General features: G+C 58.0%; 3 protein-coding genes across 4 annotated transcripts in view; all 3 read left to right on the top strand.

Moving 5' to 3' along the window:
* The window catches only part of PRPF8 (pre-mRNA processing factor 8), a 34,939-nt gene extending 33,987 nt beyond the window's left edge, over positions 1-952 (top strand). For both annotated transcript variants that reach the window (XM_032428681.1, XM_032428683.1), the window contains exons 41-43: positions 39-178; positions 283-485; positions 618-952. In XM_032428681.1, coding sequence (XP_032284572.1) covers positions 39-178; positions 283-485; positions 618-772 — 498 coding nt within the window. In that variant the 3' untranslated portion in view covers positions 773-952. The remainder of the gene's footprint in view (positions 1-38; positions 179-282; positions 486-617) is intronic.
* Positions 953-1,757: 805 nt separating this feature from the next.
* Positions 1,758-4,703, top strand: RILP (Rab interacting lysosomal protein). The gene is made up of 9 exons (XM_032428965.1): positions 1,758-1,985; positions 2,060-2,153; positions 2,241-2,347; positions 2,440-2,673; positions 2,956-3,101; positions 3,482-3,604; positions 4,199-4,282; positions 4,555-4,641; positions 4,673-4,703. Exons 1-9 carry the CDS (start codon positions 1,758-1,760, stop codon positions 4,701-4,703), a joined length of 1,134 nt encoding a protein of 377 aa, XP_032284856.1.
* Positions 4,704-5,491: 788 nt separating this feature from the next.
* On the top strand, positions 5,492-15,774 carry SCARF1 (scavenger receptor class F member 1). Its single transcript, XM_032428852.1, has 11 exons — positions 5,492-5,615; positions 5,903-5,964; positions 6,214-6,315; positions 7,157-7,682; positions 9,833-10,051; positions 10,479-10,607; positions 11,360-11,463; positions 12,193-12,313; positions 13,456-13,577; positions 13,662-13,805; positions 14,467-15,774. The coding sequence occupies exons 1-11, from the start codon at positions 5,518-5,520 to the stop codon at positions 15,324-15,326; spliced, it is 2,487 nt and encodes an 828-aa protein (XP_032284743.1). The 5' UTR covers positions 5,492-5,517; the 3' UTR covers positions 15,327-15,774.
* The last annotated feature ends 253 nt before the right edge of the window (positions 15,775-16,027 follow it).

The raw sequence follows: 16,027 nt of genomic DNA, 5'->3' as shown, positions 1-16,027 counted from the left end.
AGGGCTTCAAATAGCTTTTCACCTCTCTTTGCGTATAGGAGATGGAACCCTTAGGATGGATCCACACTCAGCCCAATGAATCACCCCAGCTGTCACCCCAAGATGTCACCACCCATGCAAAGATCATGGCTGACAACCCATCTTGGGATGGTGAGAAGACCATTATCATCACCTGCAGGTAGGCTTTGGGCCCCCTTGGGAGGAAGTATGTGGGGCAGGCATTGCAGCACAGGGCCTAGAATGGTGGCCTGAGCTCTGACTCTGTCCTCATCCCTCTTTCAGCTTCACGCCAGGCTCCTGCACACTGACAGCCTATAAGCTGACCCCCAGTGGCTATGAGTGGGGTCGCCAGAACACAGACAAGGGCAACAATCCCAAGGGCTATCTACCCTCACATTATGAAAGGGTCCAGATGCTGTTGTCAGACCGCTTCCTTGGCTTTTTTATGGTTCCTGCCCAGTCCTCCTGGAACTACAACTTTATGGGTGAGTTGGGGAGCACAGGGAAGTGGGACTGGGGTTAGGCCATCACCCTTGGCACTTGGGGCTTGACTCTGGGCCCAGGCTGGGTGAGGCAGGTGCACCTGGTTAGCAGTGGCCCTTTCCTTCTTCCCCAAGGTGTCCGGCACGATCCCAACATGAAGTATGAGCTGCAGCTGGCAAATCCTAAAGAGTTCTACCACGAGGTGCACAGACCTTCCCACTTCCTCAACTTCGCCCTCCTGCAAGAGGGTGAGGTCTACTCTGCGGACCGAGAAGACCTCTATGCCTAATTGTTTCCTCACCTCCCCCTGCTTCAGACGTCCCAAAGACTGGAACCTTTTACCCCCAAGGAAAAGCTGGTGACATTCAGCAGCTTGGTCCCTTTTCCCCCTATTTGTGCTTCTTGTGTTATGATATCTGGTGGCTTGTAGTCCTGAGCAAAATATAATAATAAATTTTGTATAAATAGGGGTTTTTGTGTTTTGTTTGCTTCTCCCTCCCCCCCGCCCCGGGGCTCAAATTCTGGGTGTAGGGATGGCAGGAGACTGGACTTGATCACAGCAAAGTGCTGGCCTCAGCCTTAAAGGGGCATGAGGCCCCTAATTGGGCTGTGGACCAAACATCCTCTAGATTCAAGGAACTGAGGTGGGGTTGGGCTTTCATACCCTTACTGCCTTGACCACATTTACCAACTGCCCTTCAAAATATTTGCAAACCATCACTCCTTTCAACATCCTTTGGAGCGGCTGCTGCCATTTTCTGAGTCTGGAAGTTTGGATTTTTTTCCTCCGAAACTATGGTGCCCAGCGTATCCCCTTAATCTGTGTGTCACTGGTGGTTGGGAAAACAGGCACATGGCTGGACAGATGGCTGTCTCTGGCTGAGGCCAATGACAGCCCTCCTACCTCACCTCTCGCCTGTAGTACTTGGCAGCCAAGTTGGGCCTCATGACTCCCGACACAGGGGTGGAGCCTGGATTGGGCACTGTGGGGAGGGATTGACAAAAGTGACCACTTAGAGCCCTGAGCCTCAGCTCTCCGACGCCTGGCTGCAAGTAGGCAGTCCTGCTTCCTGTGACCTTGGGGGCTTGAACAGGACAGGGCCCCGGGGGCCCAGTGCACTACCTCCTTCCCCAAGCCTTTTTCTCTTAATCGCTCCTCTGTCGCTTCTTCCCCGCTCTCTACTGCTTCCTGGGTCGGAACTGTGTGGCTTTTTCTTGCCCCGGTTAGGGTTGGATGGGGCGGGCGTTGTCGCAACCCTTAACTTTCTGGAAACATGGAGCCCGGGAAGGCGGTGCCTGGGACGCATAGCAGCGGGCCTCGGGTGGCCGCGGGGTCAGGGACGGCCGCGGAGCTCGTGTACCATCTAGCGGGGGCCCTGGGCGCGGAGCTGAAGGAGCTGGCGCGCCGCTTCGGGCCGGAGGCGGCGGCCAGGCTAGTGCCACTCGTGGGGCGGACGCTGGAGCTCCTGGAAAAGGCTGCCGTGGGGCCGGACCCAGATTCAGTGAGTCACCGCGCTTCCCCCTGGCCACCCGCAGGGCTGGTGGGAGCCTCGCCCTCACAGCCTGGCCTCCCCAGCTGCAGGTGTCAGCGCAGCAGGCCGAAGTGGAGCTGCGGCGGCTGCGGGAGGAGAACGAGCGCCTCCGCAGAGAGCTGCGCTCTGGGCCACAGGGTGAGTGCGGGCACCGCCAAGGGGCGGCGGGGCGGGCCGGCTCGGGGCCTCCTCCCCAGGCCGCTGCTAAGAACGCCCCTTCCTCAGAGGAGCGCGCTCTCCTGAGGCAGCTCAAGGAGGTGACCGACCGCCAGCGGGACGAGCTCCGCGCGCACAACCGAGACCTGCTGCAGCGCAGCCAGGAGACCGAGGCGGTAAGGGCGGGGCCGGGCGATGGGCGTGAGGCGGGGCTCCCCCGCTCCACCCAGCGACGCCCCGCCTACCTCCTCTTTTGCTCCGCCCCCAGCTGCAGGAGCAGCTGCAGCGCCTCCTACTGGTGAATGCAGAGCTGCGGCACAAGCTGGCCGCGGTACAAACCCAGCTGCGCGCCGCGAGGGACCGCGAGAGCGAGCTGCAACTACAGCGCCGGGGGGCCGTGGAGCTGGCGCGGGACCAGGCCGGGGCGGCCGGGTACGAGCAGAGGCAGGAGCCCGAGCGGGCCACCGCCGACGCAGGAGCCCCGGGGACCCCTGAGGACCCGGTGAGTGCCCAGCACGGTACTCACAGGTCTGGTACTTGGTGGGCACTCGGGAAGGGTGCTGCGTAGCAGGTCCACCGGGAAGGTGGGAGGCGGCACACAGGGGCGCGGCGCCGGCCGGCCCCTGCTCCCACGCCCAGCCAGAGCACTGGGCTGTTCTCTGTCGCAGCGCCCTCGCCTCCCAAGTCTCCCTGCCCGCCGCTGGCTCTAGGAGTCCTGAGGTGGCCCCCGGGGCAGGGGAGCGCCGGTGGAGGCAGCCCTCTGACCGAGCCTGTCCTCCCGCAGGCGGGTGCCGTGCAGCAGCCCGGGCGCCCCTCCAAGGCAGGACAGTGCAGCTTCAGTCGAGAGGAGCTGGAGCAGATCCTTCAGGAGCGGAATGAGCTCAAAGCCACCGTGTTCCTGCTGAAGGAGGAGTTGGCCTACTTCCAGCGGTGAGGGCGGTGGGCAGGGGCTGGGAAGCTCAGGGGCTCCTCTCACACCTGTCCGGGGGCCTCACGTCACCTGCTTCATTCTGTGGTTCACTGATCTATCCACAGTGACATGTGCCAGGCACTGTGCTGGACACCGGGAGGACATGAATCACACAGCCCCTGCCTTCCTAGAACTTCTTCCAAATGGGGGAGGAGGTAGTACAAAAAGTCACAGCAGCGGTCAGACAGATTCCTAGGAGGGAGCAACACCTAAGCGAAGTCTGAGGGGTGTGAGCAAGGCAGAGTATTTCAAACAAAGGGAACAACATGCACAGGTACTTGGGATGAGACCGACTGTTGGCTTTCCCACTGCTTACTCTGCCCTTTTCCCTCCTCTGTAGGGAGCTGCTCACAGACCACCGGGTCCCTGGGCTTTTGGTTGAGGCCATGAAGGTGGCTGTCAAGAAGCAGCGGAAGAAGATCAAGGCCAAGATGCTAGGGATCCCAGAGGAAGCAGAAAGCGGGTAAGTCCCTGCCTCCATTCCCACTGAGCCGGTCCTCCCTTGCTAATTCTGCCGAGCCTGATGACCCAGCCCGGTCATGCTCTAACCCAGCCTAATCACCCCTGGAGCCTACCGCCTTAGCCTCAGCACTGCCTGAGTCTGTCACCTAGCCTAGTCACTTCTTCAACCTGCTAACCTGGCCTGGTCACCCCCTGAGCCTGCTGTCCAGCCTGCCACGCTTCTCTCTGGATCGCACTGCTCTGACTTGCCATGCTCACTATACCTCCTGCTGAAGAAATCTGGTAATGATGCTTCTCCACATGAGTTTTTCAGTTTCCTGTCTTAGCTGGATCTGTTTGTTCTCAGAGGGTTAAGAATGTAATTACAGCCACGTCAGGGCCTGCTGTGAGGCTATAAAATAAAAGCCTCAAGATGTCCTTCCTTCATCTCCCTAGCACCTCCTCCTCTCCAGCCTTGAGGGTCCTGTAGTCACTCTATCCTCCCTTGGCTGTTCCTGGGTACTGTGCAGAAGGCTGGACATAGCTGGACTCCCCTTGTCCCCCAGGGCCTTGATAAATGACCCCCACATCTCCTCTCTCCCCCTCTCTGCCTCAGTGATGATGAAGACAGCTCATGGCTCCTGCTCTCCAGTGATAAGGGAGCCCACCCTCCACCCACTGAGTCCAGAATACAGAGTTTGTATGTTGGGGGAAGAGGAAGGGCAAAGGTTGTGGGGGTGAAGGAAGGGCCCCACTTTTGTTCTTCTCCCCTTTCCTGCTCCACTGACATTCATCCTGCTGTCCTGAGCTCTAAGCATGCCCCTCCCTCCGTTGGCCCTGGCCCCTTCGCCTCCTCAATACCTCATGCTGTCCTCCCTTCCTATTGTATCCCCTTTCCTTACCACTCCCTGAGCCCATAGCCTTGACCTCTCTGGCATGCAAGCTCAAAATACCTCTTGGTTCTCCCCCCAGCTTTGGCCTGTCCTATCAGGGTGAAACAGAAGTCCCTGAAGCCCAGACCAGCAGCATGGCTCCCAGTGAGCTAGGGGGAGAAGAGGAGGCCCCACAGCAATCCCACTTGGAGCCTGGGGGCAGCCCCACAGTCCTCAACTCCTGACTAGCTCTGCTCAGCACTCGACGAACATCTTTGTCTGGGGGGGGGGGGTCTCAGCTGCCCCCAGAGACCTGACTTTGGAATTGGGCTATGGGTGGATGTGTGGCCTCAAATGAAGACAGGGCTCCCTCCTTCTCGGCCCTCCCCAGGCTCTTTCCCAGTCCTGGCCTGAGCCAGGGCATGATGAAGAGCTCAGCCTACCTTCCTTCCCTGTCTCTCTGTGCCAAGCCTCAGGGGCCAGATAAAAGTGCTTCCTTCCGGAGTCTCAGTTTTCTCATCCATAAAATAGAGAGCTAACTACCTACCTCCCAAGGCTTTGTGAGAATGGCCTAAGCTAATGTAATAAAGCAGCTGCCCACGATACCCAGAAATGGCTCCATGTCTGTGTGTTAGTCGTCGGCCCCTGCCTGGCCCGCCAGGACAGGCTGTGGTTTCCTCACAGGGTCTTGTTGGTTGTTAGTGGGTGGGGAGCTTCTCCCGGCTAGGGCCTCACTTGCGTAGTATGACCTAATGGAAAGACGTGGCTCCCCCTCTCACCGCACACCCTCACCTATCCCCCAGTATCCTGGGACTTGCAGCTCCATCTTCCTGCCCCCTCCAGACTGCCCCCACTCAGCCTTCACCAAGGCCTTCCTTTCCTTTTCATTTCTCTGGTGTCTGGTCTTCCCAGCACCCACCCACCCGCCCTCTCAGGGAGGTGCCTCATGGCAGCCCGCCCCTTCACACTGGTTTCCTCAGGAAAGGCCTTGGAAGGAAGCAGGGAGGGGGTTGGGAGCCGTGGGGGCCAGACTAACCCAAGCCCTCCCGCTGGACTGGCCGCCATGGGGCTGAGGCTGCTCCCACTGTTGCTGCTCTGGACACAGGGGACCCAGGGGTCCAAGCTGGACCCCAATGGGCGGCATGTCTGCATGGCCAGCAGGTGGGTCTTTGTGGGAACCTGATGTGGGGGCGGGGCTGGTCGAACTGGTGTTGAGGCATTGCCGGGAAGGAGGACGTGAAGGGAAGGGGGCCTGGGGACAGCCTGGAGGGAGGTGGATAGTCAAGGCCAAGGTGGGAGGGCCAGGGATGGGATTAGGGACACTGGGCCTGTGACTCTTGGCTAGACCTGCCTGATGGGGCTGAGGCAGCCTCCCACATCTCAGCCAGAGACAGTGATCCACGTGCGGAGCCAGTGTGTCCCCCGGCTGACCCCTCTCTGCCCCACAGCCCCTCTGCTGAGCTCCAGTGCTGCCCAGGCTGGAGGCAGAAAGATCAAGAATGCACCGTCCGTGAGTAGCCAGAATGGATCCCCACCCGAGAAGAAATGAGGACGTAGCCCAAGTGACCCTTCCTTTCTCTCCTCCTAGGCCTATTTCCCCTCCTGAACCCTAGAGCTAGAGTCCACCCTGACACACATACCCCCGCCCTGAGGGAATGGCTCTTGAGGGGGCAGGGTGCTGGGGGGCAGTGAGAGGGGCCGAGTGTCCCCTGGTTGGGCCATGCCACTGTCCTTTCCACCTGGGTGGGATGTTTTTCAGCCATCTGTGAGGGGGTAGATGCCTGCCAGGAAGATGAAGTATGTGTGAAACCAGGCCTCTGTCGATGCAAACCTGGATTCTTCGGGGCCCAGTGCAACTCCCGTGAGTCCTAGTTTCAGCTGGAGGTTGAAGTTGCTAGGCAGAACTGGGGAGCCGGGAGGCAAAGCAGGTAGAAATGTGATCTTAGAACAGCAGGGCCACTGAGGAAATTGAGGCCCAGAGTCAGGAAGTGACGCATTCCTGGAAGATGCCCTGAGTCATCTGGTTTTTACCCATATCCACAAAGCACTACGCAGAGTTTCAGTTGTCTGCCCTTCACCAGCATGTTCAACTTCTCAGAAAAGACGTGGGTTATCCGTTAATTGCAAAATGGGCACATTCTCAGTCTCCCTCCCATGCCCTTTCTGGAGGGTGGAAGGACACCCATGGCTGGGCTCTCTGCCCTCTCTGGTAGAAAGAGGGGCATGGGAAGGGGTCTGGTGGGCAGGATGGCCAGAGAGCAGGAATCAGGGCTGAGAGGAGACACTAGGGGCAAATGTGGCTTCCCTTGTGACCCTCACGGTCAGCATCTGGGCCAGGGTGGACACTCAGTTTACCTCCGGGGGGGGGGGGGGGGGGGATGCGGGGATGGGCATGAGAGGGAGGAAATCCTACTTCTGTGTGACTCTGGGCAAAGCTTCTCCCACTCGGGAGCTTTCAGTGTGCTCTGGAAGTAGAAAGCTGGGCCACTGCAAAGGGTTTTTGTAGTTCCCAGTCAGAGGCAGGAAGTGAGCTGTGCCCCAGGAGGTTAGGCTGCCAGACGTCCAAGGGTCTGTCTCTGGCTCTTGGGGGTGGGCCTGGCGCCCCCTCTTCCTTGTGGACGGGGGCGCGAGGTGGAGATCGGCGCCTGGCCCTGAGCCCGCTGACCCCCTTCCGTTCCCCGCGCCCCCCCCTCCCTTTGCAGGCTGCCCGGGCCAGTACTGGGGCCCCGATTGCCGTGAGATCTGTGCGTGCCACCCACACGGCCAGTGCGAGCCGGCCACGGGCGTGTGCCACTGCCTAGCGGACCGCTGGGGCGGCCGATGCGAGTTCGCGTGCGCCTGCGGCCCCCACGGGCGTTGCGACCCCGCGACGGGCGCGTGCCGCTGCGAACCCGGCTGGTGGTCGTCCACTTGCCGCCGTCCGTGCCAGTGCAACCCGGCGGCGGCGCGCTGCGATCCAACCGACGGCTCCTGCCGCTGCGAGCCGGGCTGGTGGGGCCGCCGCTGCAGCTTCCGCTGCGCCTGCCACGGCTCGCCGTGCGCGCAGGAGACGGGCCGCTGCGCCTGCCGGCCGGGCTGGTGGGGCCCCGACTGCCGGCAGCCGTGCGAGTGCGTGCGCGGCCGCTGCAGCGCCGCCTCCGGCCAGTGCGCCTGCCCTCCCGGCTTCCGCGGCGCCCGCTGCGAGCTGCCCTGCCGCGCCGGCAGCTACGGGCCTCACTGCCGCGACAGGTGAGCGCGCGGCTGCGGGGCTGCGGCCGGGGGCGGGCGGGGGGGGAGCGAGGGGGGAGGGGCCGCGGGCGCGGGGAGGGCGTGCCGAGGAGCTGAGCGGAACCGGACCCGAGGGACGAGCCGGGCAGAGGCGGGGCGCGGGCAGAACCGGGCGCGGTGCTCCCCGCAAAGACAGACGGGGACGGGACGCGAGGGGGAGAAAGACCCTCGATGGCCTAGGTCCAGCCTCGCCCAGGCCTTCGTCCGGTTACTCTCAAACAATAGTAGTACCAGCAAGCTATACTTAGAAGCAGATAAAAGATGAATCGCGTGACGAAACGATTGCAGGGTGCCTTTAAAACTTAGTGGCTTTCAAACTTTGGCCGCCCCACCCACAATAAGAAATGAGCTTTGGGGCGCCTGGCTGGCTTAGTAGGTAGAGCATGCGACTCTTGATCCCGGGGCTGTGGAGTTGCAGCCCCGCGTTGGGGGTTGGGCATGGCGCTTACTTAACAACAAATAAAAACAAACCAAACAACAAAAAGAAGTGCGTTTGACATCCCACCTCTCTCCCTCTCAATACACACAGCAATGAGGTAAAAGTGTGCTTATCTTTGCTTCATGTATTATATGTGATATATATGTACATATCTGCATATATTACATATGTGAGATGCACACACACACTGTAATGTTTTATTTCTTTTGCTTTTCTGCTTTCTTTCTTTCTTTTTTTTTTTTTTTTTTTGATGCTGGTCTGCTAAATTGATTTTATGAACAAATGAGTCTGATCCAAGCGTATGATTCCAGATAATTACCTGGAGAGAAACTTTTTTCAAGAAACTGTTAAAGAATCAATGACAAATTAAGATAAGGAAAACCTTAGCGGAACGTAGATCCCAAGAGTTCTTGTCACAAAGAAAAAACCATTTTTTCCCTTTTTTGTACCTCTCTGAGATAAGGAATGTTAACTAAACTTACTGTGGTCAGCATTTCACAATGTATGTAAGTCAAGTCATTATGCTGTTCACCTTAAAGTTACACAGGGCAGTATGACAGTCACAACTCAAAAAAACCCCAAAAAACAACAACTGGGGAAAACTTTTTTTAATTTTTAATTTTTTAAAGATTTTATTTATTTATTTATTAGAGAGCGAGCGAGAGAGAAACAGCATGAGAGGGGAGACGGTCAGAGGGAGAAGCAGGCTCCCCACTGAGCCAGGAGCCCGATGTGGGGCTCGATCCCAGAACTCCGGGATCATGACCTGAGCCGAAGGCAGTTGCTTAACCAACTGAGCCACCCAGGCGCCCTTATTTTTTTTTTTTTTAAAGATTTTATTTATTTATTTGACAGAGAGAGACACAGCGAGAGAGGGAACACAAGCAGGGAGAGTGGGAGAGGGAGAAGCAGGCCTCCCGTGGAGCAGGGAGAGCGATGCGGGGCTCGATCCCAGCACCCTGGGACCATGACCTGAGCCGAAGGCAGACACTTAACGACTGAGCCACCCAGGCGCCCCAAAACTTTTTAAGATTTTATTTATTTATTTGAGAGAGTGAGTGAGAGAGAGCCCAATTGGGGGGGGCAGAGGGAGAGGGAGAAGCAGACTCCCCACTGAGCAGGGGGCCCAATGCGGGGCTTGATCCCAGGATCCCGAGATCATAACCTGAGCTGAAGGCAGACGCTTAACGCACTGAGCCACCCAGGCAGCCCGAAAACTTTTTTTTTAAACATAAGATAAACTTGAAATTATAGTGATGAGAGCAGACATGTTTTAATTTTTCTGCATTTTCATGTTATGGGATAGGAGATACACGGAGTCCCAATCACGCCAGACCTCAGAGATGGCGTGGATAGGAGGGTTGAGAGGAGAAAAGGGATAGGAAGGAACACTGGGGAGAAGGTTGGCCAGAGTAACTTGGCTGTTCTGGCTCGGCTGGGAGCTCTTGGTGACCGTGGGACCCTAGGAAGGCTGGGTTCTGGAATGGGAAGTTAGAAGGAGAGGGCTGGAATCCAGAGATCCTCTGTCCAGCCTTTTTGTTGTACAACATGGGGAAACTGAGGCTCAAACCTGCCTGTGAGTGCCCTGGATGCTCTCCAGTGTCCCTGGAAGCCTGGGTGGGGACTCCTTCTGTCCGCTCCGCAGTGCTCCCATGACTCCTCCTCTTCCCAGCTGTGGCCACTGCAAGCAGAAGGAGCCCTGCTCTGCAGACACAGGCAGCTGTGCGTCCTGCGAGCCAGGCTGGAACGGAACCCAGTGCCACCAGCCCTGCCCACCTGGCACCTTTGGCGAGAGCTGCAGGCAGCTGTGCCCCCACTGCCGGCTTGGGGAGGCCTGTCAGCCAGACACCGGGCACTGTCAGCGCTGTGACCCTGGGCGGCTGGGGCCCAGGTGAGGGGGCCGGCCTATTCCGGGTGGGGTGCGCCTTCCTTCAGGATCCTCATTCCAGCTGCTCCCTCTGGGATGGCTGCCCCCCCCCAACACCCTCATTCACACAGTCTTGGGGGCCTGCCTCCTGGTGAAGACTGAGGCAAGAGAGATGGGTGCTGATGAGGCCCTGGGCAGGGTTCTCTTCCGGCTCCTTCGCCACTCAGGTATCCTGCTCTCTTCTTCTTCCTCTAGGGATCTGTAGTCTGTCACCTCTTGGGTTTGGCCCCAGGTTCAAGGCCCTGTTTACACCTAAGCTTCACTGCTGAGGAGTAGACAGTTGGGGCCCTGAGTCCAGAAGCATGGGGGAAGATGGGTAGGACCCCTTGTGGGGGGCTCTGCCCTGCCAGGCCTGCCCTGCCCGCCCATCCCAGGTCTCCCCTCACCTCAGGTGTGAAGAGCCCTGCCCGACCGGGACCTTTGGGGACGGCTGCAGCTTCACCTGCCCCACCTGTGTTCAGGGGACCTGTGATGCTGTGACTGGGGAATGTGTCTGCCACGCTGGCTACTGGGGACCCAGGTGAGAGAACTGGGGCCCTGGCACGGAGGCAGGCGCCTAGGTCAGGCCTCTGTGCAATCTGTTTCCTGAACTTCCCTTCCGGGGCTTCTCTGCCTCCCACACACCCACCCCGTGTGTTCGTAACTGCGAAGTTATTCCTCCTCTTGTGAGGCCTGCATCTTCCAGATGAGGGTCAGAGTGATGCTTCATCTAAAAGGCCTGGCTCCCTAACTAGGTGGAGGTTATTTAGGGGTAGGACTCCAACTCCGTTGTTGTTTCCCTGACGTCTTTAGGTGGTAGAACATAATCAAGGTCAATGTCTCCAACATCAGGTTTTCCACCTCTAGGACAGAATGTGGTATCAAATGGAAGAGACCTCGTTTTATAGAGCAGAGGACCAAGGCCCAGAGAATGGGGCAGAAAGCGGGCTTAGACCTCCAGACCCAGAGGACTTTTCTCTGGATGCCGTTGGCATCTTGCTTATTGCACTTAGTGCCAGATGGGCTAGGGATGAGGATCATGAGAGGTGGCTCTTGTCTGAAGATTATACCCTGGGGGGCTGGGCACCAAGGGGCAGCTTCTGGGTGGCCACTCTGGAAGATGGGCTTAGGGGCTAGGGCATTCTCCCAAACACTGCCAGGGGTACTTAGAATGTGGCTCAGAGGTCAGAGGAGTCTGCTTGGGCATCATCCGGGGAAGTCTGTATGGCGGGGGTGGGGGAGCAGTGCCCAGAGATCTGCCTTCCCTTGTGCCCTTCTCTTGTCACCCCATAGCTGCAACACGTCATGCCCACCTGGCTTCCATGGTAGCAACTGCTCGGATCCCTGTGAATGCCCAGAGGGACCCTGCACCCCTATCTCTGGGGCCTGCCAGCTGGGTAAGGTGGAAGGGAGGGGGCAGGGCGCCTGGGGGGCTCGGTCAGTGAAGCAGCTGCCTTCGCTCAGTTCGTGGTCCCAGGGTCCTGGGATCGAGCCCCACGTCGGGCTGGGGAGTCTGCTTCTCCCTCTCCCACTTCCCCCCGCTTGTGTTCCCTCTCTCGCTGTCTCTCTGTCAAATAAATAAATAAAATCTTTAAAAAAAAAAGAAAGAAAGAAAGAAAAAAAAAAAGGAGGGTGCGGGGGCAGTAACCAGGGAAAGACTGGCCCTTTATATGGCTCCAGGGACCTACCACTTGCCAGGCAGACTGGGCTCACTTAGGAGGCATTCCCTAGGCCTGAAATCTGTATGGTTACTTTGGGGTCCCTGAAGATATGACAGCCCCTGCCTCCTGGGAAACCAGGCTAGCATCCGGGAAATGAGCAGGCACCTGTCACACCTGATACACAGGGATGTAATGCACAGGGGATGTGTACCAGGCGTGACAGTTGGGAGCAAGGGCTTGTGGAACAGGCCAGGGACCATCAGGAGGGGACAGGCTAGCAGGGAGGCTGCCTTGGGGAGAGGGCCTCAAGGCTAAGTAGAGCCTGTATCTCTCAGAAAAAGGGGAGGGACCATAGGTAGAAGATTCTGGGGAAGAGGCAGCTCAGAGCTGGAGATGAGACAGAATGGCCCTGAATATTTGGCCATCCCCTGCTCTCCCCCCCCCCCCCCCCCCCGCTCTCCCTAGGGCCTCGCAGTCAGGATGCGGCCCTCATTGCAGGCATCCTTGTACCTCTGCTGCTCCTCCTCCTGGGCATCATCTTCTGTGTCTGCTGCTGCCGGGCCGCCCGGTTGGACCCCAAGGACAGGTGAGCTCTGGCCTGTCCCTTCCCCACCCCCAGCTCAGGCCAGGGGGTTGGGAGCAGGCTGGCATCTGGTTTCCTTTCAGGGGTGGGGAAGGGCTGGCCTTGTCACACACTTAAGTCAGAGGTAATGAGGTAGTTGGCAGTGGCCACAGCCTGGACACACCAGGTCAGCTGCCTGCCTTCCTTGGAAGCCTTCCATAGGCGAGTTTCCAAGTTGCAGGACTGGGAGCAGTGAGCACTGGGCCCCAGGCTGGCGAAACTCAAACCCGTGGCGTGTGGCCGAGGGTTTATTAACAGGGACCAGAGCAGGAAGGCAGGGAAGGCAGAAGCAGCAGCACAGTGCTGGGCCGGGAGGGGAAGAGACTAGGCCTCAACACCTCCCCATTTCCTGAAAGGAGAGTGAGCGGTGCTTTATCAGAGATGGTGGCTTTCTGAGAGAAAGAGATAATAGAAAGGATTAGGGTGGTTTGCGGGGGTGGGGGGTGCCCACTGGAGGGGAATGTTGTTTGCACAGAGCTTTGTTCCTTTACAAAATCTCTTCACAATTCTTGGTTCCTTGGAGACTCACAGCAGCAAGGAGGTTTGGAGCAGGGAATCTGGGGGCAGGAGGATTAGCATTCTCAATTCTCAGGGGAGGACACGGAGGCCTAAGGTGACCCAGCCTATCAGTGGCATGCACAAAGCCCATGCTCTGTTTTTCTGGATTCTCTGTCTGGTGCTCTTTTACTGGTTCATGCGCTAATCCCTGAGCATCCCCCTCTGTGCTGTGGGGTATTCACAGATGACCCAGTAGCCCCCTGCTGGGGCACAGAGCCTGGGGGTGGGGAAGAAGACCTTCACACGAGGACAGAAATGGACAAAGGCTGTCACAGGAATGGTAACAGTGAAGCCGTGGCTTCCAGCTTGGGGGTGGGGTCAAGGACAGGCTTCCTGGAGGGGTGGCGCTTCCAGAAATGTAGCTGAGCTGGGACTCAGCCAGGGTGATAATAACACAAAGCTGCATTTTGGGGAAACCCCACCAGGTGCCCGGCACTAGGCTGGGTCCTGGAAAATGGTCTGATAGATAGGCGTTGTCCCCACTTGACAGATGAGGAAACTGAGGCCCAGAGAGGTCGCATGTACTGACCTCCCTCCTGTACCCCCAGGCCAGCAAGTGATGGAGCTGCTGTGTCCAGGATGAAGCTGCAGGTCTGGGGGGCACTGAGCAGCCTGGGCTCGGTGCTACCCTGTGGTTCCTTCAGCAGCCACAAGCTTCCCTGGGTGACAGGTCAGTGTGGGTGCTGAAGGTCAGGGGCTGGGATGGGACAAGGTCTTCCGCGGAGCTCCACGCCTGACCCGGAGCCCTCTGCAGTCTCACACCACGACCCGGAGATCCCCTTCAACCACAGCTTCATCGAGCCGCCCTCTGCGGGCTGGGCCTCAGACGACTCCTTCTCTTCTGATCCCGAGTCTGGAGAGGACGAGAGCCCGGCCTACTGCGTGCCACCCCAAGAAGGTAGCCCCCCAACAGCCCGCTCGGCTCCGAGCAGCCCTGCCCACTACCACTTCTTTATTCCTGCAGCAAACATGTATCAAGTGCCCATTCGAGTGCAGGTCAATTTCCTGGCTGTGGGACATAGTAAAGAACAAGACAGAACATTCCTGTCCTCACCAAGCTCGTCGTCTGGCGGGCGGTAATCAGGCACGTGTGGGACAGAGTGATACGTGCTTTGATGGGGGACATACAAGTAGGGGCTCACAATCCGGCCGTGTCAGGGGTGATTAGGGTCAGGGAAGATGTCTCAGTGTTGGTGATATTGGAGTTGAGTCTAGGAGAACCAGGAGGAGTTAACCAAGTGACCGCTAAGGAGGGGTGGGAAAGGTGTTTGGGGAAGAAGGAACAACACACACAAAAGCCCGCAGGTGAGAGGGACACAACCGTGTGGCACTGACAGTTTTAGCTTGCTTAGGGTGTGGCATTAGTTCAAGGGGGAAAGGTGGTGAGAAAAGTGTGTAGAAGGAGGCATGTCTCCCTGAATAGGCCCTTCCCCTGCCTCTGTACCCTCACCCTCTTCGCCCCATTGATGAGGCTTCCCAGCAGAGCTAAACTGAGTAAACAAGGACGGATTGGGGTGGCCAGCCCAGCTTTGGCCAAGCTCTTCTGTCTCCTCTGCCAGGGATGGTCACTGTGGCCCACGGAGAGTTTCCAGAGGCCAGCCTGGCTGGAGGTCCCATCCCTCCTCCTGAGGACGCCTCCACACCATTCCCCATCCCGCGCACTTCCAGTCTCGCACGGGCCAAGCGGCCATCAGTCTCCTTTGCCGAAGGCACCAAGTTTGCGCCACAGAGTCGCCGAAGCTCAGGGGAGATCTCCAGTCCTCTCCGAAAGCCCAAGAGGCTCTCCCGGGGGGCCCAGCTGGGTCCTGAAAGCCAGGAGGCTGAGGAGTCCATGGGCTCAGAGAAAGCAGAAATGGATGAGACCCTTCCTGGTGCTGCCAGCCCCAGGGATTCAGCCACTGGCCGCCGCCGGCTCCCCCTTGGTGGCCGGACAGTGGCTGAGCGTGTGGAAGCCATTGAGGGCAGTGTCCTGGAGGGCTCAGGCTCTGTGACCACGATCTACATGCTGGCAGGGACACCCCAGTTATCTGAGGGCCCTGTCCGGTCTGTTCTCCGCCGTTTTGGTAGCTTCCAGAAAGGCCAGGCAGAGCCCAAGGTCAAGAGTGCCATCCCTAAGCCTCCACGCAGGGCCCTTAGTCGAAATAAGGGCAGCCCTGGGCTGGCCTCTGGCTCTGCCAGTCAGAGCCCCAGCTTAGCCCCGAATGATGAGCTCACTAGGCCCTTGGAGTCTGCAGGAACTGGGCCAGAGGAAGTGGCCAGGGGGCCAGGGGATGGCACCAAGAGCTCAGGGAGGGCCCAGGAGCTGGCCCCTGAGGGTGGCCCCCAAGAACAGGATTCCCAGAAGCTGGCTGATGGGGAAGGGCAAGAGGAGCCCCAGTATGAGAATGTTGCACCCATCTCTGGGCCACCAGCACCCTGAGAACCTTGAATTTGGAGAGTTGGAAGACTATGGATGGGGGGTAGGCATCTGAACTGCCCCTGGATCAGATTGTGTTTTGCTGGAAAAAGATCTCAGGGCCAGGAAAGACAGACCAGAGCCTCTACCCTTTCATGGGGAAACGTCAGAGTTGGAGGCCAGTTGGCTCTGGGCCCTGGCAGTGCTCTGGGAGTGGTCTGGAAGGCCTGGGCAGAGACCCCATAGGGTGGGGTCAGGAAGGGGAAAGAGATGACTGCAGGGACTTTTTCTCTGTTGTCCTGCACTCTGTTTGCCCCCAAAGGCTATTCTTTTCTACATTTGCAAAACATTTTTCTGAAATGGGAAACAACCTAAATGTTTGATGATAAAAGATTGGTTAAAGAAAGATTGCTGGGGCGCCTGGGTGGCTCAGTCGTTAAGCGTCTGCCTTCGGCTCAGGTCATGTCCCAGGGTCCTGGGATCGAGCCCTGCATCGGGCTCCCTGCTCAGCGGGAAGCCTGCTTCTCCCTCTCCCACTCCCCCTGTTTGTGTTCCCTCTCTTGCTGTGTCTCTCTCTGGCAAATAAATAAATAAAATCTTAAAAAAAAAAAAAGAAAGATTGCTTATGATAGGTTCCTAAACAACCACTAAAAATCATGTTGTTTAAGAATATTTAATATGGGAAATATGGGAGACTGTTTATGCTATACTGTTAAGTGTAAAAA

Source organism: Phoca vitulina, unplaced genomic scaffold (genome assembly GCF_004348235.1).
Source record: "Phoca vitulina isolate PV1807 unplaced genomic scaffold, GSC_HSeal_1.0 scaffold40, whole genome shotgun sequence".
In the NCBI taxonomy this organism is placed as follows: Eukaryota; Metazoa; Chordata; class Mammalia; order Carnivora; family Phocidae; genus Phoca; species Phoca vitulina.
Note: the sequence above shows the minus strand (reverse complement) of the source record. Positions and strands in the feature narration are given on the sequence as shown.